The following is a 24,872-nucleotide window of genomic DNA, read 5'->3' as shown; positions in this document are numbered from 1 at the left end:
ACAGCGCCTTCCTCTCGGATTCCTTGAGATCCGACAAGAAGTTGCTCTCCTCCCTGAAGGACAAGGCCTTCTCCACAACCAGACCACCCTTCTCGTTCTTCACCTCTACTGCAGTCGCATCCTTCTCTGCTTCCTTTTCAACCACAACGGAAGCTCGAATTTAGAATCAGCCGCGCGATTTTGGGAGAGGCGGGATTTTGTAGGATTTTGTTTCGTTTCGGCCACGGTGGAAGATGAACAGTGAAACTCCTCGCCACGTCGGCTGTCGCGCACGGAGTCGCGTAAACTCATCGCGCAGGATATCATTCCTGTATATATATATATATATATATATATATATATATATTTATTTATTTAATTTAATAAATTATTTAAATTTATTTATTTAATTAATTTTATATGTATTAAATAAGTATAAATAAATTCTTATATATTAACTGTTAGACGAAGTACCACTACATGATTAATTAGGTCCACGTCTGAATTAGGGCTGGATCGGTACGGTATACCGAATTTTGCATACGATATCGTATACCGTACCGAAAATTTCGGCATAAAAAAATCTATACCGTTACCATACCGAAAATTCAGTATACCGGAATTTCGATATTTTCGGTATACCAAAATACCGAAATACCGAATTTTCAGTATATTACATCGAAAATACTGAAAATGTTGGTATACTGATAATTTCGGTACGGTATTATACCGAAAATGTTGGTATACTGAAATACCGAACAATAATAATTTCGTACCGTTACCGATATCGAAAAATTCGGTACGGTATTATACCGTATCGAAATTTTAGGTATACCGAAATTTTCGATATGGACAGTAAATATCGGTATGGTATGTGCGGTATACCGAAAATTCGGTATTTTTTCCCACCCCTAGTCTGAATATTTGAATTATAAAAAATATATATTTTTTAAATTTTATCCCGTATAATTCATTTTTTATATATTTTAAAATAATTATATCTTTTTTACTCTATACTTTTTATCTCACATATTTTTTTTTTACGAAACCAAATAGATTTTGCAAGGTGCGTGGCTGGGCACGTAACTGGCGGCTGATGCAGGCGGCCATCGGTTCCTCGTCAACCGTCAATCCTCGATCGGACGGTTGGTATCCCCTTCGGAGACTAAAAGTTCGCAGGCCCTTTGCTTCCGCTTCGGCCGCCTCAGTACCTGCAGATAAGGGAGGCGAGAGCTCCAAGGAATGATTGGAATAGGAGGCGAACCCTAGCTGGTGATCTCGTTCCTGTGGCGAAAACCTAGAATCGTCTCCGATCTCCACAGGCAAGTCTGCATGAGTAGGACGGGAGAGGACGATCGCGGCGGAAAAGGAAGGGTCTTGAAGCATCCATGGTGCTGCTCACTGCATCCTCTTGGTCACCGGCATCGGCTCAACCGTTCTTCGCCGATTGTTCTGTCCTACGGGCAGCTTCGAGGCCGGCCTCCGGCTTGTGCGTTATCTCCGTTCGACAGCTGACGCTGAGGCCCCAAAGGCACCTCAGTCGCAGGTTAGAGTCTATGTTGAATTTTTAGGTCTCTGAACACATTGCGGAACTTGATATTTTAATACTTCATGATTTGATTGGTATATCTTTCCAAAAAAAAGGGTGTCAATGCTGGAATATCTTGCCAATACCCACAGTTCTTATTTCTCGATTCGACATGGAGCGGAAGCAACATTCATGTTTCGTCCACCTCTGAAACTGAAATAAATGTAAAAGAAACTTTTTGATGTTGTCTTTTCCTTAGCTCCCTTTCTCTGAATCTTTCATGCTAAGCGATGTTATGTGCTTTTGTTGTACATGGATTGTGGTTCAGACCATATATCTGAAAGTCTTTTAGTTTCTGAGATATAGGATAAAGTAGAAATGTGCCTACTCATAGACTTGTTCGAAGATTAGTAGTTAAGTGTATGAATACTTGTATGCACTATTGGTGACATAATTTATCAACTACTGGATCTGATGAAAATTATGATCTATGTATCAGGTTGGGTACATCCACACCAAAATGTTTCGCCACAAACATTGACATTGACTGTGAAAATGATGTAGTTGAGGATTCAACTGCAGAAAATCCTAGGTCCTTTTCATCTGGCAGCTTAGTGTCAGTTCATCTCAAGTCAGATATTCTTGGAGCCAACCCTTTAGATTTGTCAGGCAAAGAAGCAGATGCAAATAACTTTTTTACAAAATTGCATGTGTGCTCTCTGTCTCTCTCACTCTGTGGATTTTCATACTTGAGCATTTGCATAGAACATATTTTTAGTTTACTGACATCTTCTTGAATCATTGACATAAAACTTTTATTGCCTCAACTCTCAGGTGTTATCCAAAGTGGAACAAGATGCTCTAGCAGCTACTCCAACACATCCTACTGGTTTATATGGTAAAATCATCTTCAGTTTCAATTAATTCATGTGCCAGAAGCTGATTTTTAATATATAGACACCTACTCAAACTATCTGCAGATGTTTGTGACTCAAATGCTAAAATCACTTCGCTAAATCATGTAGATTTCAATCCAATAAATCCATCTTTGAAATAAAACTCCTAGTAATAATATTTCATGGAATAATGTGATTCTTTCTGAGAGTTAATCTTACATAATTTACTGAATGTGACAACACATAACCCACTTCTCTGTCAAATCTGTAGATTTGCTAGTCTCTAGATAAGTTATAGTGTTTCTTACTTTGCCAGTGACATGCTTGGAATAATGTTTAACTTGTTGCTGTGATGTTGTAAAAGTACAGCTCTCTATGCTATCTCCTTAGTTGGAAATCTAGTGGAACGACTTTGGAATTTTGTTTGGCCTGCTGCTGTTGCAACTATCTATCCTAATTTGCTTCCTGTTGCTGTTCTGGAGTTCTTCACAAAGGTACGGATCTGACTTTCTGGAAATGTCCAAAGAAGGTTGTAACAAGTTTCAGACTATGCAGCTTACTGTCTTTGTGGGTGGGCCTGTGGTTGGTACTCTTCTGGACTATTTTCCAAGAGTTCCCGTGTACCATTGTCTTAATTTTGTTCAGGTATGTACCCTTCTTACATTCTTAACACTTGCAGTTCTCTATTCATAGTCATTGACATAATTCAAAGTACATCTTGAGCACCTCTGATTGCTTACTATCATACTGTTTGTAAATATTTTTGTTATGTCAGACAGCTGCTCAGTTGTTATCAGCAGGGATGATAATTTATGCACTCAACACAGTAAAGCAAAGCTCTGCATCTTCTGTGCTTCTCCAACCTTGGTTTGTTATACTGATGGTTGCTGCAGCAAGTGAAAGGCTCGCAGGTTTAGCATTGGGAGTTACCATGGAACGAGATTGGGTTGTTCTGGTAGTTCTTTGAATTGCTCTTATGCTTCTTCTGTTAGTTAATTATCACGAATCTGAATTTGTTTATTCTTGTATTATTTTTCTTTTTTGTTTTTCTAATAGTTAGCAGGCAGAAACAGGCCAGTTGCACTCGCCCAAGCAAATTCTATACTTGGTCGTGCTGATCTTTTTTGTGAGGTAATCATCTGGCTGCTGTCTTACAAAATCAAATGTTAAGTACTCCACTATGCTTGTAAGATATGGGCTCAATTGAGTTGACTAGCCAATTTAGAAATTTAGGGTTCTTGGCCATATGATCTACTGGTTGCTGGTCCAGCTTTTACATTCTCACAACAAACAAAATTAGGTTTACCTTGACTCAGTGCTTAAGGCATTTGCTAACCTTAACTTCTTGAACAAAATGCTGGGCCTTTAACCTGATTTAGAACATTGAATCATGTCTCTTTGTTGACAATTTCCACTACTAGTACATATATAACTTAAGTTCAGATGTTAATAATGTACATTTGCTATTTTAAGGAACATTTTGCAATGTTTGTTTGCATGGAATGCATTATAAGTTGGCATGTTAAAGAATAAACTTACCTGTCAAGTGAGAAGATGAGGGTGTAGATCCTTCTGCATGTTTCTAGGGAAGTGATTACCATTACAATTCATGAAGAATTTCATCAGTATCTATGTGAAAGGAACAAGTTGAAACTATCCGTGCATAAGGAGTGCATATTTGAATTGTCTATCATCTGTGCATCATGCAAATACATGCTTAGTTAAAGTGAATTCTCCTATATCTTTGGTTTGTTCACTAGTGTCAAATATTTGATGCTGATGTTAAGTGCAATTTTATGCATCTACAGCATTCAATCTGTTAAATTTGTAGCTACTACTATTATGCTTTAATGACACATTAAAGGAACAATTTCAATGCTATGCCAACTTGGTAATTCTCCTGCTCATGTTTGATTTCTGTTGCAACTTTAGCACCTGAGAGTTCATTTACCAACTTACTTCACTTCTCGGTGATGAATAGCCTCTTTTAAATGTTTGCAGATAGCTGGTGCTTCACTTTTTGGCATTTTGTTGTCGAAATACAATTCAGTGACTTGCTTAAAACTTGCATGTGGTATGACGGTGTTTGTACAACCTGTTCTGGTAAATCTTTGAGTGCTTTTGTTCTTTTGCTACTCAATTCTGGATGACATTCTTTATTTCACATCCATCATCTGTTTTGCAGTTTGTCTTGGGTCAGCTGATCAATTCACTTTCCAATGGTGTTCTTGATCTCTCCAGATCCCCTAATATGAAACCTGTTGTCACACCTTTGTTTGATGCATCAGAAATAGGTTGAATATTATTATCAGCATTTATCAACTTTGTTTTATCCTTAAGTGTTAAATATGCGTTGGAGCATGTAGGAATGCCGACCACTACATAATATCTAACATTCAAGTTCTATGCAGTTGGAACTGGGTTGGATGCTTTCAGACAAGGCTGGAAAGAATACAAACATCAACCTGTCCTTCCTGCAAGTTTGGCATGTGTTGCTTTATTTCAATGTTGCTCTAGCTCCTGGTTCCATCATGACAACTCTGCTTGTGCATCATGGTAACAAATCAACCCAATGGATCAATCCTGCACTGTTTAGCGGAGATCTATCCTCTCTTTTTTGCCGCATCTTTTTCAAATTTAATCTGGTGCACACATTTTTTATTTGGAGTGTCGTATGCAAATGTATCACAATACATACATACATTTTGAAATTACTTTGAGATAGAATTATTTGGCAGTCTAAGATATAAAAATAAGAATGATAATTTCTTCAATGTAGCAACAAATCCCTCTGTAATTGCTAAAAAAGGCTATAGTAAGTCATACCAGAAGTTCACAAAGAAATAAGCTGGTTCAACTAAATATAGTGCCTGCTTTATGGGCTGGTATCTTGCTAATTACTAATTTTACCAAAGAATCATTCCTTTGGCACTCCTCTGGTCCTCCTCCTTTTTCTTCTGCTTGGACGAATATGATCCAATAATCAAATAAATCCTTATCATGGAAATTTAGGTTGTATTTGCTGAGAGGGATTAGGGAGAGAAAAAGGTAGGGAAAATATTAAGAGGGAAGTCAATTGTTCACAATTATTTTGCAGGGAAATAAAATGAAGGAAAGGAAATTAGGCCTCTTTTTCTATCCAAATAGATCCATACCCATTAAGAAGCTCAATACTCGCACTTGTCTCATACCCAATATCCATCTCATGTCATAATCATAGATACTTCCTGATTAAATGGGTTGGGTACCAGGTACCATTAAAACTTGATCTGATTTTTATTATGGAACAAAGAAAATGTGAAATTAGATATTTTAATAATTTATATTATTATATACTATAGACAATTAAGTTAATTTGGGAGCCCACACTTCCTGAGCTTTTAACTGAAATTCATCATATCTCCATTATGGGTAGTTACTACTTTACCCAGACTCCTTTAATGGGTGCTTGAACGTGATTAAACAGGACAAGTACTCACAAATATTTCATCCATTGTCATCCTTAACCACCACCGCAACCATCTCCAACATATAAATTCTCTATCCTCAAGTACAATTGGTTGCAAAACATACCTGATTAACAATTCTGGTTGGATTATTGTTTCCTCTTTATATTGCTTGGTTATCCCTTCTATCATTTCTAGCAATACTTATTCTGTGTTAGAATTATGGAGTACATATTCCTATGTTATTCTTATTCTATATGCTAGAATAATGGAATATATATTCCTATGTTATTCCTATTCTATTTCACTCCCAAAATAATTAACATCTTTATCATACTAGTCTCATGGATAAGATAGAAAAAGTTAAATATATATTGGGAGGTGAGTTTCATATCTTCCCTTGTTGACAGTCAAGGAAAGTGAGTGGAATGTTACAACGACAAGCTGTTATGTTCAGGTATTGGAGCTTGAGTATAAGAAGAGTAAGTTTTCTATCAAATTTGTTGTGTTTGAATAGTTCCAAGTATTCAGGCTGTGTTAATTAACAGTGAATACTGCTCCTTATCCTGGTTTAAAGGTGATTGAATCATCACCACAGAAGTATATCTGTTCTTATTATCTCGAGTAGTCGCTTAACCAGTTGACAAAGATAGCCTTCTCATCCATTATCATAACCACACTAAGGGTGTAGTATTTCTGATGATAGCTTTTCTGGTGTCACTGCATTTTTTTTTGGAGTTACTTTTTGACCTGGGGGTATAATTTTGATTTAGCAATCTGATACGCCAAATTCAAGTAGTTAATTGTGCTGTAGATGAATGAATTTTGAACCTCAATATGGCTGCAAGGGGAGTCTGGTAAGACGTTTAAACAGTACTTTAATATGGAGTGACAAATTTGACTTAAAATTGTAGGTGTCAGTAGCTGTGCCCCAGGATGAATATTTGTAAAGATCTTCTAGTCGAATTCAGTTTGATGGTACTTTTATTTAGAAGATTGCCATGATGAATTGTTGTTTGCTAAAACATCTACAAACTTTCTTCAGCGGTTGGGTGTCAATTAACAAGAATTGACCTTTATTCTAGTTATATGGAGGAAAAATTAGATGTTTGCAAATAAACTATGTAGAATTTGTAATAGGGAGTCAGTGATTAAGTAATTGAATCATACTTTCTGAGTGTGTTTCATCAGACATGCATGGGTCTGTTTGAGATGTGTGATTCTAAATTGCTGCTTTGTTTTTAGGACCTTGTATACACTAGAGTCATGTGGGACTTTTAAGGCTTCAATGAACAATCTGCCTGTGTTCATTCTCATATATTGTATATTTTTTTACAGGCATTAATCCATCAATTATTGGTGGATTCAGTGGATTATGTTCTATCATGGGTTTTGCTGCAACATTCATGTCTGCGAGCTTAGTAAAAAGGCTTGGCATACTAAAGGTTGCAATTTGCAGTTTCTTGGTTTGTAAGTTTCGAGATCTTTTACTAGAATTCCCGGATAAAAAAGGTTTTCTTTATATAATACCAGGCAGGAGCTGCTGGATTGATGTTTCAAGCATTTTTGCTCACGTTAGCTGTTTCGGTGTATTGGACTGGTTCTATCACTCAGCAAACTAGCCTACTAATCTTTCTATCTTTAATTGTGAGTATCAAAATATCTCTCTTGGTAACTCGCAACTCTATGTATGTCGAATCACTCTGCTTATTTCTCGTGTTTGTTTTCAATAGGCGGTTTCACGGTTGGGCCATATGTCATATGATGTTGTAGGAACACAGATCCTTCAAATGGGAATTCCACCTGCCAAAGCAAACTTGATTGGGATAACTGAGGTCTCAATGGCCAGTCTCGCTGAACTTCTCATGTTTGGTGTTGCGATAATCGCAAATGATGTGGCACATTTTGGTTTCCTGGCTACCCTTTCTGTATCTTCTGTTGCAGTAGCTGCCGCGATATTCTGTCAGTGGCTAGCTAACCCAACGAAGAGCCAGAGGGAACTCTTCAAATTTGATAGAGCATTTTGACAACATATGAAATTGCTACGCAGAGGAGTGAAATTGGAACATTCTTCTTCATTTCTCAGTATCAGCATGCTTACAGATTGCTCCTTGCTTTCAGTTTTGCTTCCTGGCTCCAATTTTGTTTTTTCATATTCATTCTTCTCGAAGAATTTTCGGCGCATCTTGCTGAGAATGGCATTCTCCCAAGGTTCTTCAGATGGGAGTGAAATGAGTATCTAACATGGATTAACCGGACACTTCGACAAGCCCCAAATACTGGATTCATATCATCTATTCATGTGTCTGCTTTGCCATTTGGATCGCCATTGGATGGTTTCGACAGCACAGTCATAACCAGATCTAGTTCATCTCGTGTACATAACACATCGAAGCAATATCGTTGAAGGAAAGGAAATCATCTGATGTTGTGTGACATACGGTTCGATTTTAAGGAATTTAAGTTGTGTTTATGATTCAAAACATTGTGTGGAACTGTGTTTTATGAAATGGTTATTCATGTTTGGTTACAAACATAAACATCCCTTGGATTGAGGGCTTTCATCCAAATGCCTGATGGCTTCTGTTGGACTGAGCAATCCGTTTAAAATTGAGTTAAATTGATTGAATCTAATATTTTTGGATAAATAGAACCGATTGGATTTTGCTATCAAAATAAAATAAAATAAAATAATATAAAATTGATTAATTTGGTCTTATATTGAGTTAATCGAATTATTTTTGTTAGTTGAGATACTGATAGTTGAATCAGTTAGATTTATCAACTGAGTTGTATATATTAGTTGATAGGAGTGTAAACTAGCTAAGTCGTTCGCGAACTATTCGGAGTTTGATTTGAAAAAGGTTTGTTCGATTAAATTAACGAGTTGAGTTTGGGCTTGATTTCAAGTTCAAAAACATTATCAAGGCGAGTTTGAGCTTAACAGTATTTGGTTCGTGAACTCGAAGATATATTCATTTAGAGGTTTAAAAACGTATTCATTAAAAAGTTCACAGATTTGTTTATATTATTATATATATATATATATATATATATTAATTTAAACATTAAACCCTAAACTCTAAAAAAATTAACACTAGATATTCATGATCGTGTGTATATATATATATATATATTAACACTCACGAGGTGTTCACGGTTGAGCGTGCATGGTAAAATTTCACTATATATATATTGAAATATTACCTTGCATACTTGTCTATGAGTATCTAGTGTTATTTTTTTTAAATTTAGGATTTAGAGTTACGTTAAATAAGCTAAAATTAGGAGAGAAATTAACACTAGATACTCACAAGTTACTTATGAATGAGTGTGCAAGATAATAAAATTTTATAATTATACATCACATAAATTAATATTATATATTAATGAATCGAGTTCAAATTAAATTTGTTTAATTTTAAACGATTTATTTTTGAATCGAATTTGAGTCATTCGTGAACTATTTAATTTCATTAGGAACCAAACTCAAACTTAAAAATTAACACTTGAATCAAACTCGAGCCAAGCTCAAGCATAAGAAAAAATCAAACAAGCAAGCTCGAACCTCTTACTATTTGATTTGATTCAATTCGATTACACCCCTATTAATTAGTCGATTCATTACAATATAACAGTCGATCGATGATGTTTTGATTTAATCAATTTGTGAAATTTAAAATCGAATAGAATAAATTTTAAAAATGATAATTTAAAAAAAAATAAAAAATTTGAATTCAGTTAAATTGATGTTTTATTCATCCATAATCCCTAACGGCTATTATTAACTAAGAACCCCTACTTCCAAGGACGATCGACGACTTCCCTCCAAAATTATCCAATCTGTTTCCTTCCCTCCATCACGCCCCAAATTTCAAATATTAATACCGCCCCTCCCTCTTCTTCTCCCTTGCGTTGCTCCCTTCTCCTTCCTTCTTCCATTCTCTTTCGCCATGGCTTCCTTCTTGGTCGCCCTCCTCGCCCTCTCCTCCTTCACCCTCCACCTCAGCCCTGTCACCGGAGTCTGCATCCCTCGCAACGCCTCGGTCACCTTCGATTTAGCGGCCTCCCCGGTGGCATCGGCGCCTAAACCGCAGACTGCTCAGGCGCCGCCCAAACAACAAGCTTCTCCGGCACCTAAGACTCCAGCTCCAGCGGCACAGGATGACTCTGTTTTGCCGGTCGGTGGTGGCGTCGTCGACGGGCATCTCCCGCTGCCTGCCCTGCTCCAAGCGGCGGTGGCCGTGCTGTGCAAGAAAACCGACTACCCGGATCTGTGCCTGTCGTCGGCGCAGCAGTTCCTGTCGGCCAGCGACGGGGGGCAGGTGGACGCGGTGGCGTTTCTGAAGGTGCAAATGGCGGCATGCCGGACGAGGGCGGAGGCGGCGAAGGGAGAGGTGGCAGCGCTGCTGAAGCAGCCAGGAACGACCCCGCGGGTGGCGAGCACGCTGCAGGTGTGCGCCGACAGCTACGACGACGCATTCGACAACCTGGACGCGGCCGAGAAGGCCGTGGCGGCGCGCGACAAAGGCACCATCAACAGCATGCTTTCCGCCCTCGTCGACGACTTCGCCACCTGCGAGGACGGCTTCACCGAGATGGAGGCCGCCTCTCCGCTCTCCGGCGTCGACGACGTGCTCTCCAAGCTCGGCAGCAACTGCCTCGCCATCGCCGACTTGATCTAAATGACTGCCTTGAATTGTTCTTGTTGTTTAATTGAGGCTCGATGAAAATTAAACAGAAATGAAAAAGATGCCTGAATCATTCATCTATTTGAATCTGGATTTCTTGTTGTTCGATTGAAGATCTCAAACAGTTTCTATGATTAAATAACGATCGAATTTACACACTCATTTCTCTCTGTTCACGATCTGATCGCTTGGAATTTTATTTGTTTCTTTCGTCGGAGTTTATTTCTACCCGCCAGATGGATAAACACGGAGCGGTACGTCAGTCGACGCCATCGCCGCCATGGCCGGGTGTGGCGGCCGCCACGGCCCGAGCAGAGGGCCGGGGATTTTCGCCGCCGCCTCCACGTCCACGCCGGTGGCTTCCTCCGCCAAGCGGTCCAGCGACCGCAGCGTCTCCGTCAGCCGCGACGCCTCCGCCCTGAGCGCGGCGTTCTCCGCCTCCATCCGCCTGTGGTGCTCGCTCAGCGCCTCCACCTGCTCCACCGCCCTTCCATTCTCCTTCCTCAGCCGCGCCGCCGCGTCCAGCAGCTCCTCCAAATGCTGCTGCTTCCGAATCCGCGACCGCTTCGCCGACTCCCGGTTGGAGAGCTTCCGCTTCTGCTTCCGCTCGTCCATCGCCGACTCCAACTCGAGCTTCCTCACCTCCATTTATACGATTTGGCAGCCCAAGGCCGCGACTTTAGTTCACGAGAAGACGTAGAACCAGTGGAGGAACACGACGGAGAAGGATTGGATGCGGTGGAGATGGGACGTGATGCTCATAAACCTGCCATTGATTTGATGTCTCGCAAAACCAGGAAAAAGACGAGATTTTGAAACAGGGACGTCAAAGAAGAGACGATCCAGAACCTAACCCACCCTCAAAGATTGGATTTTGGAACAGGGATTTCATGGAACCTGATGCTTATTCACAAAGAACAGAACCTTGTTATTACTGGAACTTCGTTCGACGCCATTGGCGCACCAAAGAGACCACCTCTGACGGCTAAATCAGGAAACGCCGCCGCCGGAATATCTCACACACCTTGAAATGGAAAAGAATTAGGAAACGCTCGGTGGAAGAATGATGCAGATAGAGAGGGAGAGAGATCGCAATGATTTATAGAAGGCAAATTGGGAAAAAAGAAACGTATGGATGCAATTACCAGTTATATATTACTTTAATGGCAGATATTAAACAGAAAAGAAAGAGGAGTTTGTGGATGAGGACGTGAAGTTTTGGACTGGATAAGTTGCGGAAACTTGAAGGAGTATTATGATTTGAATTGATTAGGACAAGACTCTCTTGGTGGATGATGTTGTTTGACCAAATGATGTTTAATTAAATTATCCATTACTGCCTAATTTAGGATTAAGTTTTGTGTAATGGAAGAAATAGATGGAATATATTAATTTACATGAGAGTAACAGGAGCACTCCATCTTCCCTGGTCAACTAAGTTCATCTTACTTGATATCATCCTTGGATGAATCATTAAAAACTTTTATTTTGGTCATTCCATTATTAAGAAAGCGGAGTTCTTTGATAGAGTCATCGTGGAGATGTCACATCGAACGTAAAAAAAAATTCCATAACAAACGAGTTAGAGTTGTTGGTTTGGTTCCGGTTCGCGACGGTTCACGACGGTTCACGACGGTTGATAGTTATAGTTAAAAAATTAAAATTTAAAATTTATATAAAAGAAATATTGAAAAAAAGAGAGAAAAGTCAATATAGTTTAGTGGTGATATTTCAAGACCGATGAGAATTGCGTTCGTTCCCCATCAACGGCGTCTTAAAATAGATTTGAATTAAATAAATATAAATATAGTATATATATAATTATATTACTTTTATAAATAAAAGGTGTTATAGAACAGTGGTGAGTACATGTGTTTGTCTCAGAATGTCATGGTTCAATCCCTAGCAACAATATATTAAATTATAATTTAATTAAATATATTTTATATATAAATGATTGAACACACATTAAAAAATATAAAAACTTTTAAAAAAAATCAAAAAAACCCAAAAAAACTCAAACCACGGTTACTGTTTGAAAATAAGAAAAAAGAGGCCTTGAACCTTAACCGGCCCGGCATCCTTTGACCCGGTCCGGGTCCGGGCCGGGTCCGGGTTGGACGGCCCGTGGGCAGGTCTAATCACAATAAAGAAGAGTCTTCCCATCACTCATGCTTAGTATGGTAAAAAATCATATTGTATTAAATGCGGTAGTTGATCTGATGTTAAGTACTTTACCATTTCACGTGTCACCTAGGCGACTATGAGTGAGAGAGGTAGGGTTGATGGAGTGGAGTTACTCGGGCAAAAGTGCAGACTAGGCCAATTGAAGAGCTGACCTCTGTCTGAGAGGTCACGAGGTCGATTAGGCATGGAGTCAGTCGGGCACAGAGAACTAATTAAGCACGGAATCTATCAGGAGTGGAGTTTGTTAGGCACAGAGCCAATCAGACATGGAATTTGTCGGGAGTAGAGCAGATCGAGTGCAGAGTCAATCCACTAGAGTTGGAGTGAAGTAGGTTGGACACGGAGTCTGTTGGGAGTGGAGTAGGTCAAGCATGGAGTCAGTCAGGCCATCCGACATATGATTTTCACCTGTATCATATCTTGATTTTCTTGGCCAAGATACATCAGTCCATAATAGAGATATTAAACCTCCTCACTAATCTCTGTTTAGTGGTCATTCTAATTGTTGTAAGGATTTTGTTTGGCCTTTATAATATTATATCAAAAGTAAAAAAATCTTACTCATCTCTCCACTATCCAAAAACCTTTCAATAACTTCTTTATTTATATATTATTATTTTATATATATAGAATATGTATTTTTTAAAAAGAGTCGTTTTCAAATTATAAAATAATTTTATTTTTATTTTTATTTTTTTAAAAAAAGAGGGAGTCATTTCCAACGTTAATAAAAGGAGCTCTCTTTAAAAAAAAAAAAAAACTCATTCTATTTGACACGTCATCCACGATATTGAGAAATAAAGAGCTCAAATGCTCTTAGAAATAAAGAGATTGAGAATGTATATTGAGTGAAGAATTCGAAAAAACACTTTAAATAAAGAACTCTAATAATCAAACTGAATTGAGCTTCAAGAAACGATGATCATTAGTACTTTAGTAGACATCATTTGAAGTGATAAAAAATCGAATCTCGAAGGAAATAATGTTCTTTTTCGTAATGGTTGTAACTTTTTGATTTATTTTTTCACAGATGATCATAAAATCGATCGTATGAGATCGGTTTCATAACGAATTCCACTTTTTACTAAATTAATAAATAGCTTTGATTAGAGAACTTAAAGAAGGAAATGACTCCTCATCATACATTTATTCACAAAACCCCAGTGAGATTCACTAAATATCAAAGTATCAACCTGACATAGTGATATACATGGAGTATGATTATTAGATTAAAAGTATCATCCGATAAATTTAATAATATTTTAATAAATAACATAAACAACTAAAAATATTTTGCTTTTTTTATTTTTTATAAGGCATCACTATTTTATTTTATTTACTTGTTGAAAACTAAAAGAGAAGTTTTATATAAATCTTTTGTGTTTTAAATGTGAAGTTTAAAATTAAACAATTTTTAATTCCCTTCTCTCTCTTTTTCTTCAATTTTTTTTCTTAACTTTTTTTTCTCACTCTCTTCCTTTCTCTTATTTCCCCTCATTTTCTATCTCTCTCTTTTTTTTCTTTTTCTATAGTAGTAATAATTTTTTGAAGGGAATATCAAATTTGGCCATGTCAAAATTGAGTGTGATAATTCATATGGTATCCTCACATCATTAATTATTCAAATATTATATTTTAATTTATATCAATTAATCTTAAAATGGGATAGTCCGATCTCATATTCTATCCGTTAAATAAATTCAAAAAGTGAAATAACTTTTACCATGACATCCCAACATCACTAATTATTTAAATATTGACATCCTAACATCATTAATTATTTAAACATCGCATATATATATATATGATACTTAAATTTTAAACCTACTTATTTGATAAAAATATTTATTTTTTTTATCATCACATCATGCATTGGGAGATAGAAATAAATCAATTGAATTATGAATGAGTTGTGGATAAGATCAGAGTTGAAGTTTAAGGATATTGAATAATGAAGATAACTAATATTTCCATACTAATTTATAAAACAGCGAAATTGAATAGTCAAACCACTTAAAAACTTCGGATAAAATGGATAAAACAAAGAAGAAAATAATCTCACGAAGGAAAAAAAAATCAACAGTAAATATAAAAATAGACTAATCTAATAGAAATTGTAATTATTCTCTATTTACTATCAAAATAAAAAATAATAAAAATTAAATCTCTTAATTTAATTACATATTCACAATATTTTAAATTTATTTTATTTATTAAAGATATCTCAATCTTAAATATTTTAATTTTAGTTTTTTTTAACGTAAAGAATCCAATTTAAAAGTCACTCTTTTTTTTGAGTTATTTCTTTCCTTTGTTTTATTGAATTATTTATAATACAAAAAAGAAATGATTTATGTTTCAGTCATCAAATTATTATTTTTCACTAAATTATAAAGATAATATTAAATGTATCTATTTTCCGAAAATTAGCCTTCATAAATAATAATAATAATAATAATATTTAGATTATTAAGAAGGATATAATTAGCAATCATTTAAATAAAACTCCTATTTTTGGTCAATTCTATCGGAGGCAATTTGGCTTTAAACCTACCTAATAACGTGCTGTACTCTATGTAGGCTCAACACGTCGATTATCCACGTGGCTCTGTTTCATTGGTCATGTGGTTCCTAGCGAAGATTAATTTGGTAAGCCGGCTCGCGGAGTAAAGTTACCGGGAAGTTACTAGAACCCGTAATTTCTTCTATATATCAAGTAGTTAGATCGGAAGGCGTAGAGTCCACGAGGAATGGCGATCTGGAGTAGTCGCACGCTCGTCGCTGCCCTAGCGGCAGTTATCGCCGTTGCTTCGATCTGCTCCGCCGAGGTCTACTTGGAGGAGCGATTTGACGGTATGCACTCATCTGTGATCTATTGGCGATCTGGGATCTAGTGAAATTCTTCGATCTCGATCCGCATTTCTTACCTCGTAGGGTTTGAAATTTTTTTGAATCTTTTTTGCCCAAACAGTTTTTCCTGTTTCTAATTTTTAATAGTCGGATCGTATCTGATGCTTGGATCAACCTCTTGTAGAAAGTTCTATAATGGTTTCGATTGTCTGTATCTTGGTTTCACTCTGTTCCATGTGTGAGGCAGCTGGAGTGAAGATTAGAGAATTATAGCTGTTTCTTAAATTGCGTTGACCTTTTTCAGTCTTTTAGTTTAGTCGGGAAGGTCCTAGATTTGTCTTTTAGGAGATTTCTGTTCTTTAAATTGCAATTTTTTGTTTCGTTAGCGATCTTATAAGATTGTCGTACTCGTTTTTATTGTTAGTAAATAGAATTATGCTAAAGTTTTGTTAGATCATGTGGATTTTTGCATGCAATGTTAGAACGTTTGCTTGAGTTCCTTATCAGAACAACAAGTGTTTGAATTTGTAATGCTTATTCTTAGTAAGCCTTCCGATCTCTTTGCACCGTCTGTATTTGTCACTGTTTGGTTCTTCCTCCTTTTGGTTCCTGATAGTACCGTTTGCCGAAGCAAAATTTGTGTAGTCCAGTTTACTTATGAAAAAACAATTATAAGATCCACACATTTCAATAAGTTCTTTATTCACTTATACATATCCAAGATGGGTGGGAGAATCGGTGGGTCAAATCTGACTGGAAGAAGGATGACAACATGGCTGGAGAATGGAACTACACTTCTGGAAAATGGACAGGCGATGCTGAAGATAAAGGTACTGCTATGTTGTCAAATCTCTTTTTTCTGTGTTAATAAATTACTGCTCAAACCGCTGCAGACTAACAATTTTTTCTGCCTGCAGGAATCCAAACCTCTGAAGACTACAGATTCTATGCCATTTCAGCAGAGTTCCCTGAGTTTAACAACAAGGACAAGACATTAGTATTCCAATTCTCAGTAAAACATGAACAAAAACTTGACTGTGGTGGTGGCTACATTAAATTGCTTAGTGGTGAAGTCGATCAGAAGAAATTTGGTGGAGATACTCCTTACAGGTACTATTAATCATCTCTGAATACTGGTTCTGGAGTTTATTATGATGTATTTTTGTTGGTAATCTAACTTGCTCCGCTGCGTCTGGAATTTGCAGTATCATGTTTGGACCTGACATCTGTGGGTATAGCACTAAAAAGGTTCATGCTATCTTTTCACGTGATGGAAAGAACCACTTAATTAAGAAAGAAGTTCCATGCGAGACTGATCAGCTAACTCATGTGTATACTTTCATTGTCCGTCCCGATGCTACATACAGCATTCTTATTGATAACAATGAGAAGCAAACAGGTAGCTTGTATAGTGATTGGGATATTCTTCCTCCAAAGCAAATCACGGACCCTGATGCCAAGAAGGTAAGTGCTATCTACCAATTGTCCATATGCTCTCTAGTATGTGTTAACATTCATTTGATTTGGTTGTGTTATGTTGCAGCCTGAAGATTGGGATGACAAGCAGTATATCCCTGATCCAGAGGACAAGAAACCTGAGGTAAATATAACTCTGCTCAGTTGGCGTGTTTCACTTTCTTTTTTCCGTCAGTTGTAGGCGAACATGATCAAATCCCTGAATTAGAGTTTTAAATTTGCTATGGGGATTTCTAATGCCATTTTACTATTTCTGTAATGTGATTATCTAGTAGGTTTGCAATATGTTGTTCGGTTATTAATAAGAATTATTATTAGATAACAAGGGAAGGCATAAATCGTAACTGGATAGTATAATGGCAAACCTAAGGTTTGATTTACTTTGAATGAGAACATATAAGTCACACAGGATACATACAAAACTAAGGTTTCAAAATTTTTTACTTTGGAATATAATAACATATAAAGCACAAAAAATTCAAGTCTACTGCAAATTTAAGGTCCAGAAATTACTTGTAATGTCACAACAGCTTATATTTGCTGCATCTGTTGCTTGCATTCCATGTATGTTTTAGATCATCTTCTATTTAGCTTGATCTATACCTTTAGCTATGCTAAGCAATCTTAACTTTGTTATTGAAGGGGTACGATGATATTCCCAAGGAGATTACTGATGCTGATGCTAAAAAGGTAAAATTTGTCATGTTTCTTTGTTTGTGAGTGTTATTTCCTGTGTCAATATGTCCTATTTTTGTCATTACATGACTGGCTTATCTACAGCCTGAAGATTGGGATGATGAAGAGGATGGTGAATGGACAGCACCGACCATTCCCAACCCTGAATACAAGGGACCCTGGGAGCAAAAGGTTTACATATAACTATTTATTTAGATTTGCATTAGAACAACGACATGAAATTCTAATTTGTTTTGTTTTCTTAATTACAGAAAATTAAGAATCCCAATTACAAGGGGAAGTGGAAAGCACCATTGATTGATAACCCTGGTATTTATAATATATATTTCACTTAGGGAGTTTTGAGTATGTCTACATTTGTGATTGGATTTCATTTGCTTTCTGTCTTTATGCAGATTTCAAGGATGACCCGGACATCTATGCTTATCCCAATTTGAGATATGTAGGCATTGAATTATGGCAGGTTGATTTACTCTCCGCTCCTATAGACCCAAATATCCAGTTGCCTTTTTTGGTCAATCTGAATATCTGATTTGCCTATGTGCTTTTTAGGTGAAATCTGGGACTCTGTTTGATAACATTCTGGTCTCTGATGATCCTGAATATGCAAAAAAACTTGCTGAAGAAACATGGGGCAAAAATAAGGATGTGGGTTCCAGACAAAAACTGTTATAAGATCTTATTGGGTGTGCTTCCTTGTAGTAGAATCCCTAATTTTATTTTCGGATGTCTCTTATACAGGCTGAAAAAGCAGCATTTGATGAAGCTGAGAAAAAGAAGCAAGAGGAGGAGGTATTTATTATGTTTGCACATCCTTGTTTATTCGTCTTTCTTACCTCATATCTCTTGTTCTTCAACTTTTCCAATTTGAAGCTTTAGACAATATTATCAAATATTTGAACAATTCCTAAAGGCTTTTTGATGAGTATTTATTCATCGAGTCTTTTGTACATTTAGTTCATGCAAGTGATGCTAGTGCAAAATAGATCGACGGCTATTACCATAAATAATGTTTTTCTGGGGGCAAATCATGGGGTAATGCCTACTGATTTTGTAGGAATTCCATTGCATTGACCCGTAGTTAAAAGACCTAAATTTGTTATAATCATCTTTACAAGGATCTTTTATGTTTTTTGTGTGATTACGATTTTGTTTAAATTTTATAGTGTGTGTGTATATATATATAATTCTACGTTTCTATTGTAAGCCATCTCATCTTACACAAGAGTTTAATGCTCGGTACACTGTCCATGTAGTCAGTCTGAAATAGTTGAGACTCAAGATTGCCATTTTTGTTGATGAAGTCGTTGACTCCTTGCTAGGCGATATGTATTTTTCCTAACCAACAATTGTGTTTTGGCAGGAATCTAAAGATGATGAGTCAGATATAGAAGTAAGATTCAAATTCACTTTTTCCTCGATTCTCATATTTTCCTAACCAACCATGTTTAATGTGTCACTTGACAATATCCTTAAAATAACAGGATAAAGATGAAGATGATGCAGAAGAAGATGCAGAGTCTGATTCAGATGCGGAAGAAAAGGAAAAGGAGACTGCTCATGTAACATTCTCTTTATCCTAATGCCTGTTTGATAATAATTCCATCAACTGTTATAGAATTGTAGTCGATTTCATTTCTTAAATCTTCACAATGATGCTAACAATTTGTTCATTTGATTGTTTCAGGATGAACTTTAGATGTCGAAGATTGTTGCTAGTTAGCTCATACACAATCACTGGAGTTCTCTCAATCGATCTTATTTAGTCAGTGAACTTTTAGTTCCCTTGGGGATTTCTCTTTGTTTGAGCTAGACATGAAATTTTAGACGCATTGAACTTCGATTAATTGGCAAGATTTTTGAATATTGTCACGTTAATTTCTTTCTCTTTGACTCGTAGTTTATGTGGAACAGTTTGGAATTGTAGTTTTGATTGGAAGAATAATGTAGGGATGTTAAATCTTTCGACTCCTGTCAAGTTGACGTTTCTTCGTGCTTAAAGTTATTTTTACTAAGTCAAATATAAATTTTGTATCTACGTTGAATAATTATAAGCATCTAACCTTGGTTTATACTAAATCTTAATGGAGCGCCAAAAACATAAATAGTTAGAACAATTATTATTGATTTAAATTTTAGTTAAAATTTATTATTTGTAATAAGAGTTAGAGGTCGAAGAAGATATTATAATTGGGGTGTTTATAAATTTTTTGTCAACTTCACTGTCAGTTTAACATTGCCCGCGCTATAATGGATGAAAATTTTTAAAATTAATTTCTTACTATAATGTAACAATTTTTATAATGGATGAACTTACGCAACAAACGTTCAAATCTTATTCATGGCATATTACACTTAGATGACATATTACACTTAAAGAGTTTGAAAAACTTATGACATTGCACTCTTTGTCTGGATCTATTTGTATTTACTGATTTACTTTAGTGGTTGATGAACAATTTTTTGTGAGATCAGACCAATCACTTTTAAAATTAATTGGATCATAAGAGCTAGACACTAGTACTAGATTTATTATAAAATCAAGTACATGAGTATAAATACTTAATACCTCCGTCGTAGCTAACTGCAGCGATTTACCTCTTCATAGATGGTCGTGGGACCGACCGTGTGGGGGCTGGGGTGTCGGATTCTATCTTTGTTGAAAAAAGAATATAAATACTTAATACATTAAACAACACATTAAGAGGGCGTTTGATTGAGAGTTATTGTTGATAACCTTGATGATCTGTCTAAAGTTATCAGCGATTCCCATATAATACAGTATCACCACTACATCAGTAAAACGTCAGTAAATGTGTTATAACTTCGGAATGTGATTATCTTGACAACTTAAGATTTTCTACGATTTCGAAGGTTAACAAAATTTTTTTCCATGATTACCCTCTGATTTTAAAATTGAGCTAATTGAAATATATAGTAAAACCTAATTGAACCTTAGTTAATTAATTTAATAAAATTTAATTTAAATACTTATAAATTTAATAAATTATATTTATTAATTTAACAATAAATTAATAAATTATTTTATTAAAATAATTATTTTAACTAATTATTTTATTAATATATATAAATTTATTTTAAATTTTAAAAAATTATAAATAAATTTATTTTATATATTATTAATTTATTATCATCATTAATATTATTAATTAAATTTAATTTATTTTAAAATAAATTAAATTAAGTGTAATATAATAAATATTAAAATTATTTATTTTATTTTTTAAAATAAATAAGTTAAATTAAATAATATTAAATAATATTTTATATTTTATAATTTTAATTATCTGATAGTCAAGTTTGATAACTGAAATCACATACACCTGAAAAAGTTAATACTATTAATGAATTAGATTGTGCACGTAATTCTATTTTGTATAATGCAAAGAAGATTAATACTATTAAATATTAATAAAAAAATTGCGCAGGGGCTATTTATCTATCTATTAATTTATAATTTTTTAATGAAATGTTCAGGAGATCGGCCGGCGCAATGCATGTGTCCCTAAGATTTGACTGGCTTGACTTCAAAACGAATGAAGCTACCAAAATTGATTCAAATAATATTTAATAATGAAATTCCGATATTGCCCTCGTTCTAGAAGCTCCGGACCCTTCCACCGAATTGAAGTGTGGTATAAATGGACACTAATCCTCGTCTTAACTGTCAAAAGCTGTACATCACCGACGGCTTCTCTCTTCTCTCCCCACCTACCGAATCCTCCTCCCGAACCCTAACCCTAACCCTAGATCCGTCTCTCGCCCGCGGAGCTTTCCGATGGCGTGGTCGACTCGCTTCCTTACGGCGGTGGCGTTCCTCACGGTCGGCGTCGTCTTCGCGCCCGATGTCTTCGGATCGGGCCCGGAAGCCCCCGCCGCTGCCGTCACCGCCGCCAAGCTCTGCCATCTCCTAGCCTTCGCCACCGCCTGGGGCGCCTCCCTGTGGGTCACCTTTATCGGCGGCATTATCATGTTCAAGTAATTAATCAATTTTAAAGCCTCTTCCTTTTCCGATTACGATATTCGTTTCTATACTTTGTTCGATGAATTCGTGAATTGTATCGGTTGGTTGCAGGTATTTGCCGAGGCACCAGTTCGGCAATCTACAGGGCAAGATGTTCCCTGCCTACTTCACGATGGTTTCTGTGTGTGCGGCGATTTCGGTGGCTGCGTTTGCTTATCTCCATCCATGGAGGTCGGCCTCAACAATAGAGAAGTATCAGCTTGGGTTTCTCCTTTCTGCGCTTGGTTTTGACCTTTCCAACCTGATTGTCTTCACCCCGATGACTATTGAGGTACAATTCAGCCAACTCCTACAAATTATGACATCTATTATTTGCTAAAGCTATTTATTTCTTCATATTGCTAAGACGATTTAAGAATATTTCTAGTGTTGAAAGTATCTCGTAGTTTACTTGCTTATGCTGTATTATGCGAGTAATGAAAGGATCAAATATTTGTTTGGCAATTGATATATTTCACATAGAGATCCATGATCGCAAGAGAGGATTTTACAGTGTGTCATTGCGTGTCGAAGTTGTAACTGCTTAGATCAATTCTGAAATATGCTTATTTGAAGAAATCTTAGTTCATACTCTAGTTTTAATACCTGCTCTGTGCCAGTTGGCATGAGTGAAATTTATTGTCCTCCACCAGCCGGCATGTGAAATAAGTTCGAGACTGCAACAAATGCAATAGAGCTTCTGCTGGGGACCTAAATAGCCTGGCTTCCATGAGTGTGGGCAAGGGTTTCGTAGTTTATCAACAAGGCTTCCCTGGAATGACTTACACCTAGGAAGCCTCTTTTCCTCTTCCTTCTCATTCCGTTCTTCCTCGTCTCATCCTGGATTCTTTCCTCTTCCTAGGTGGCTCTGACACTGTGTTGACCTGTCATGGCACTGGCACCTAATCGTTCCCACTGAGTACTTAAACCCCAGCTTTGAACAATATTTAAAGCCTTGATTCATACCATTTCTATCATGAAGATGAGACCAAAATTTGGTTATTTAAATACATTGTGATAACTAATTGTTATGTTGAAGAGGTGGATGCTGTATTGATTCATGTTTGTGGTCTCTATTGCTCTTAGTTGATAACCTACAATATCACAAAATATGCTGAAAATATAGCTTCGTTTTAATGTCTTTTATACTCCACGCACGGTAACATTTCAACTGATATTCATTCACTGCATTGTCAAGATGCATTGTGTGCTAAAACTATAGTTACTTGTGCAATATTATTTCTAACTAAATTCAACAACTCGTTACAATCAGTTACTCTGATTGGCACAAGTCATATGTTAAAGCTCATTTTGCCCAACAAGAGAAAAAGCTAATTTTGCCCATTTTAATTGCTCAGATGATGAAGAAGAGGCACAAAGTCGAGAGGGATCTCAACATTGGTGATGAAGTTGGAGTGTCAAAGAACATGGAAGCAGCAAAAACCAATCCACAGCTCAAATCCATGAACAAGAAGTTCGGAATGATTCATGGCTTGTCATCACTAGCCAACATCATGGCCTTTGGCAGCCTGGCCATCCATTCTTGGTATTTGGCTGGTAAGCTCCACTTCTGAACGAAAGAAAATTCATGGTTTCTATCAATGTATCTGCCAGATTGTTTCGCTGTGTGTTATACCATTTCCGTTTGTGCTCTCCCAAAACATGGTTCATGGCTTATATCATTCTGTTACATTAAAAAATGTTTGGGAAACTCAATCTCTTTATGTTGCTTGTGCAAAAATGTTACTCTAGGGTTTCAACTGAGTTCATCTTAACATATTACCGAGCCTAACTATAAGTTCAAATTTTTGGTTTCTAAAAAGCTGCTTGTAGGCTTTGCATTGTGATATAATCCTGTGGCGTTGCTAGTTTGTGAATCTGCTTATTTGTTCTATTGTTTCAACAGACTTGATTAACCTTTTCATTATCAATTTTCGCTGTTGAACCCATCGTCGGTCTGATTTTGAGCACATTGTTTATAAATATGTTGTCCGTGCTAATATTATGTTTATAACTTGATCAAGTTGCTTAATCTATGATAATATATTCATGTTTGAGGTTTATTTGAGCTTGAACTGAGCTTCTGACTTTACTAGAACTGAATGAAGAACACATTAGTTGTTCTTTTTAAAGTAAATGCACAAATCCTATAAACTTAATGCACTGTTTAATGTATTCTTTTGCCTCTTCTTCAGATGGTGTATTAGTTCACGTTAAAGTGTGACGGTAAGATGTGAGATGGACTATTTGAATAATATAATGAGAGTTCAAATATCATTCAGGTATTTTATATTTGGAGAGTTTGAAAAACTTATTAAGTTGGATTGTCTATTAGGATTTATCTATGTTTTTTGATTTACCTGATGTCCAATGAGAAACTTCTAAAGCCGTCAATTTAAGTTTAACTTGTCAGGTTGGATCAATTCATTAAATTAAATTTTAATCAATCTATTTAAAAGTAGGTTTAGGTAGATCAATCTGCATGGGTTTGCGGGCCCATGTGGGCGTTTGAGAAAAAAATTCTTTTCAAAATTTTAAACTAAAGTGAAAAGCTAATGGGTTTGTGAGCTTGGCTTATTTAATTTGTAATTTAAATTTAAAAATTTTAAAATTATATATATATTTATTTATTTATTTGAAAGGTTGGTGGATTAATCTGTCTAATAGATAATCTATCTTGAGTTGGATTAGAGATTCTTCAGTGTGTCATGATGACGGATTAGCTTATTCATGATGACGGATTAGCTTATTCTGTCTCATCATATAATAAATTTTTTACAAATTGACTCATTAATTAGGGTTGAATATTCAATTGAATTGAATTATTACAAATCATTTTTTTATTAATTAAATTTATTAAATTTTTAAATAAAAATCGAATAAATTGAACTGATAAAATATCAATTAATTTGATAAAAATTAAATTATTTAAAATTTTTAAATATTATAAAAATTAAATTAATTAACATTTTTAAATATTATAAGAGATTTATCGATCAATTAAAATTTATATATTCATTTATTTAGAAATTTTGATTATTTTTTATTTTAATTTATTTAATTTAATCAAATAAAAAATTTTAAAATTGAAATGAATTA

General features: G+C 35.8%; 5 protein-coding genes across 5 annotated transcripts; 4 read left to right on the top strand and 1 right to left on the bottom strand.

Annotated features, from left to right (window-relative positions):
* The first annotated feature begins 1,190 nt into the window (after nt 1–1,190).
* LOC141845416 (solute carrier family 40 member 2, chloroplastic) lies at nt 1,191–8,438 on the top strand. Its single transcript, XM_074733474.1, is given in 14 exon segments — nt 1,191–1,525; nt 2,007–2,217; nt 2,342–2,405; nt 2,773–2,897; nt 2,959–3,048; nt 3,179–3,358; nt 3,460–3,534; nt 4,405–4,506; nt 4,589–4,697; nt 4,815–4,890; nt 4,892–4,959; nt 7,188–7,294; nt 7,383–7,496; nt 7,583–8,438. Coding segments are annotated over 14 exon segments (1,773 nt in total). The 5' UTR covers nt 1,191–1,367; the 3' UTR covers nt 7,877–8,438.
* Nucleotides 8,439–9,802: 1,364 nt separating this feature from the next.
* LOC141844770 (uncharacterized) lies at nt 9,803–10,534 on the top strand. Its single transcript, XM_074732764.1, has one exon. It carries the CDS (start codon nt 9,803–9,805, stop codon nt 10,532–10,534), a length of 732 nt encoding a protein of 243 aa, XP_074588865.1.
* Nucleotides 10,535–10,636: 102 nt separating this feature from the next.
* Nucleotides 10,637–11,603, bottom strand: LOC141844955 (bZIP transcription factor 53-like). The gene has a single exon (XM_074732940.1). It carries the CDS (start codon nt 11,186–11,188, stop codon nt 10,766–10,768), a length of 423 nt encoding a protein of 140 aa, XP_074589041.1. The 5' UTR covers nt 11,189–11,603; the 3' UTR covers nt 10,637–10,765.
* A 3,874-nt stretch (nt 11,604–15,477) lies between these two features.
* LOC141844952 (calreticulin) lies at nt 15,478–19,736 on the top strand. Its single transcript, XM_074732936.1, has 14 exons — nt 15,478–15,580; nt 16,300–16,407; nt 16,495–16,687; nt 16,783–17,041; nt 17,121–17,177; nt 17,696–17,743; nt 17,834–17,920; nt 18,001–18,058; nt 18,145–18,212; nt 18,302–18,397; nt 18,491–18,541; nt 19,113–19,142; nt 19,234–19,311; nt 19,437–19,736. Exons 1-14 carry the CDS (start codon nt 15,478–15,480, stop codon nt 19,446–19,448), a joined length of 1,248 nt encoding a protein of 415 aa, XP_074589037.1. The 3' UTR covers nt 19,449–19,736.
* A 1,719-nt stretch (nt 19,737–21,455) lies between these two features.
* LOC141845232 (uncharacterized) lies at nt 21,456–23,514 on the top strand. The gene is made up of 3 exons (XM_074733293.1): nt 21,456–21,748; nt 21,846–22,065; nt 23,132–23,514. Exons 1-3 carry the CDS (start codon nt 21,549–21,551, stop codon nt 23,345–23,347), a joined length of 636 nt encoding a protein of 211 aa, XP_074589394.1. The 5' UTR covers nt 21,456–21,548; the 3' UTR covers nt 23,348–23,514.
* Nucleotides 23,515–24,872: the final 1,358 nt, after the last annotated feature.

The sequence above is a fragment of the Curcuma longa genome, chromosome 14 (assembly GCF_044706935.1).
Source record: "Curcuma longa cultivar G26 ecotype Majalengka, Jawa Barat chromosome 14, ITB_CL_G26_1.1, whole genome shotgun sequence".
Lineage (NCBI taxonomy): Eukaryota > Viridiplantae > Streptophyta > Magnoliopsida > Zingiberales > Zingiberaceae > Curcuma > Curcuma longa.
Note: the sequence above shows the minus strand (reverse complement) of the source record. Positions and strands in the feature narration are given on the sequence as shown.

Coding starts and splice junctions, on each gene's coding strand:
- LOC141844770 (XM_074732764.1), top strand. CDS start 9,803: ATGGCTTCCTTCTTGGTCGCCCTCCTCGCCCTCTCCTCCTTCACCCTC.
- LOC141844955 (XM_074732940.1), bottom strand. CDS start 11,188: ATGGAGGTGAGGAAGCTCGAGTTGGAGTCGGCGATGGACGAGCGGAAG.
- LOC141844952 (XM_074732936.1), top strand. CDS start 15,478: ATGGCGATCTGGAGTAGTCGCACGCTCGTCGCTGCCCTAGCGGCAGTT. Junction 16,688..16,782: donor GGTGGAGATACTCCTTACAG/GTACTATTAATC, acceptor TGGAATTTGCAG/TATCATGTTTGGACCTGACA. Junction 18,059..18,144: donor ACCATTGATTGATAACCCTG/GTATTTATAATA, acceptor GTCTTTATGCAG/ATTTCAAGGATGACCCGGAC.
- LOC141845232 (XM_074733293.1), top strand. CDS start 21,549: ATGGCGTGGTCGACTCGCTTCCTTACGGCGGTGGCGTTCCTCACGGTC. Junction 21,749..21,845: donor GGCGGCATTATCATGTTCAA/GTAATTAATCAA, acceptor GGTTGGTTGCAG/GTATTTGCCGAGGCACCAGT. Junction 22,066..23,131: donor TCACCCCGATGACTATTGAG/GTACAATTCAGC, acceptor TTAATTGCTCAG/ATGATGAAGAAGAGGCACAA.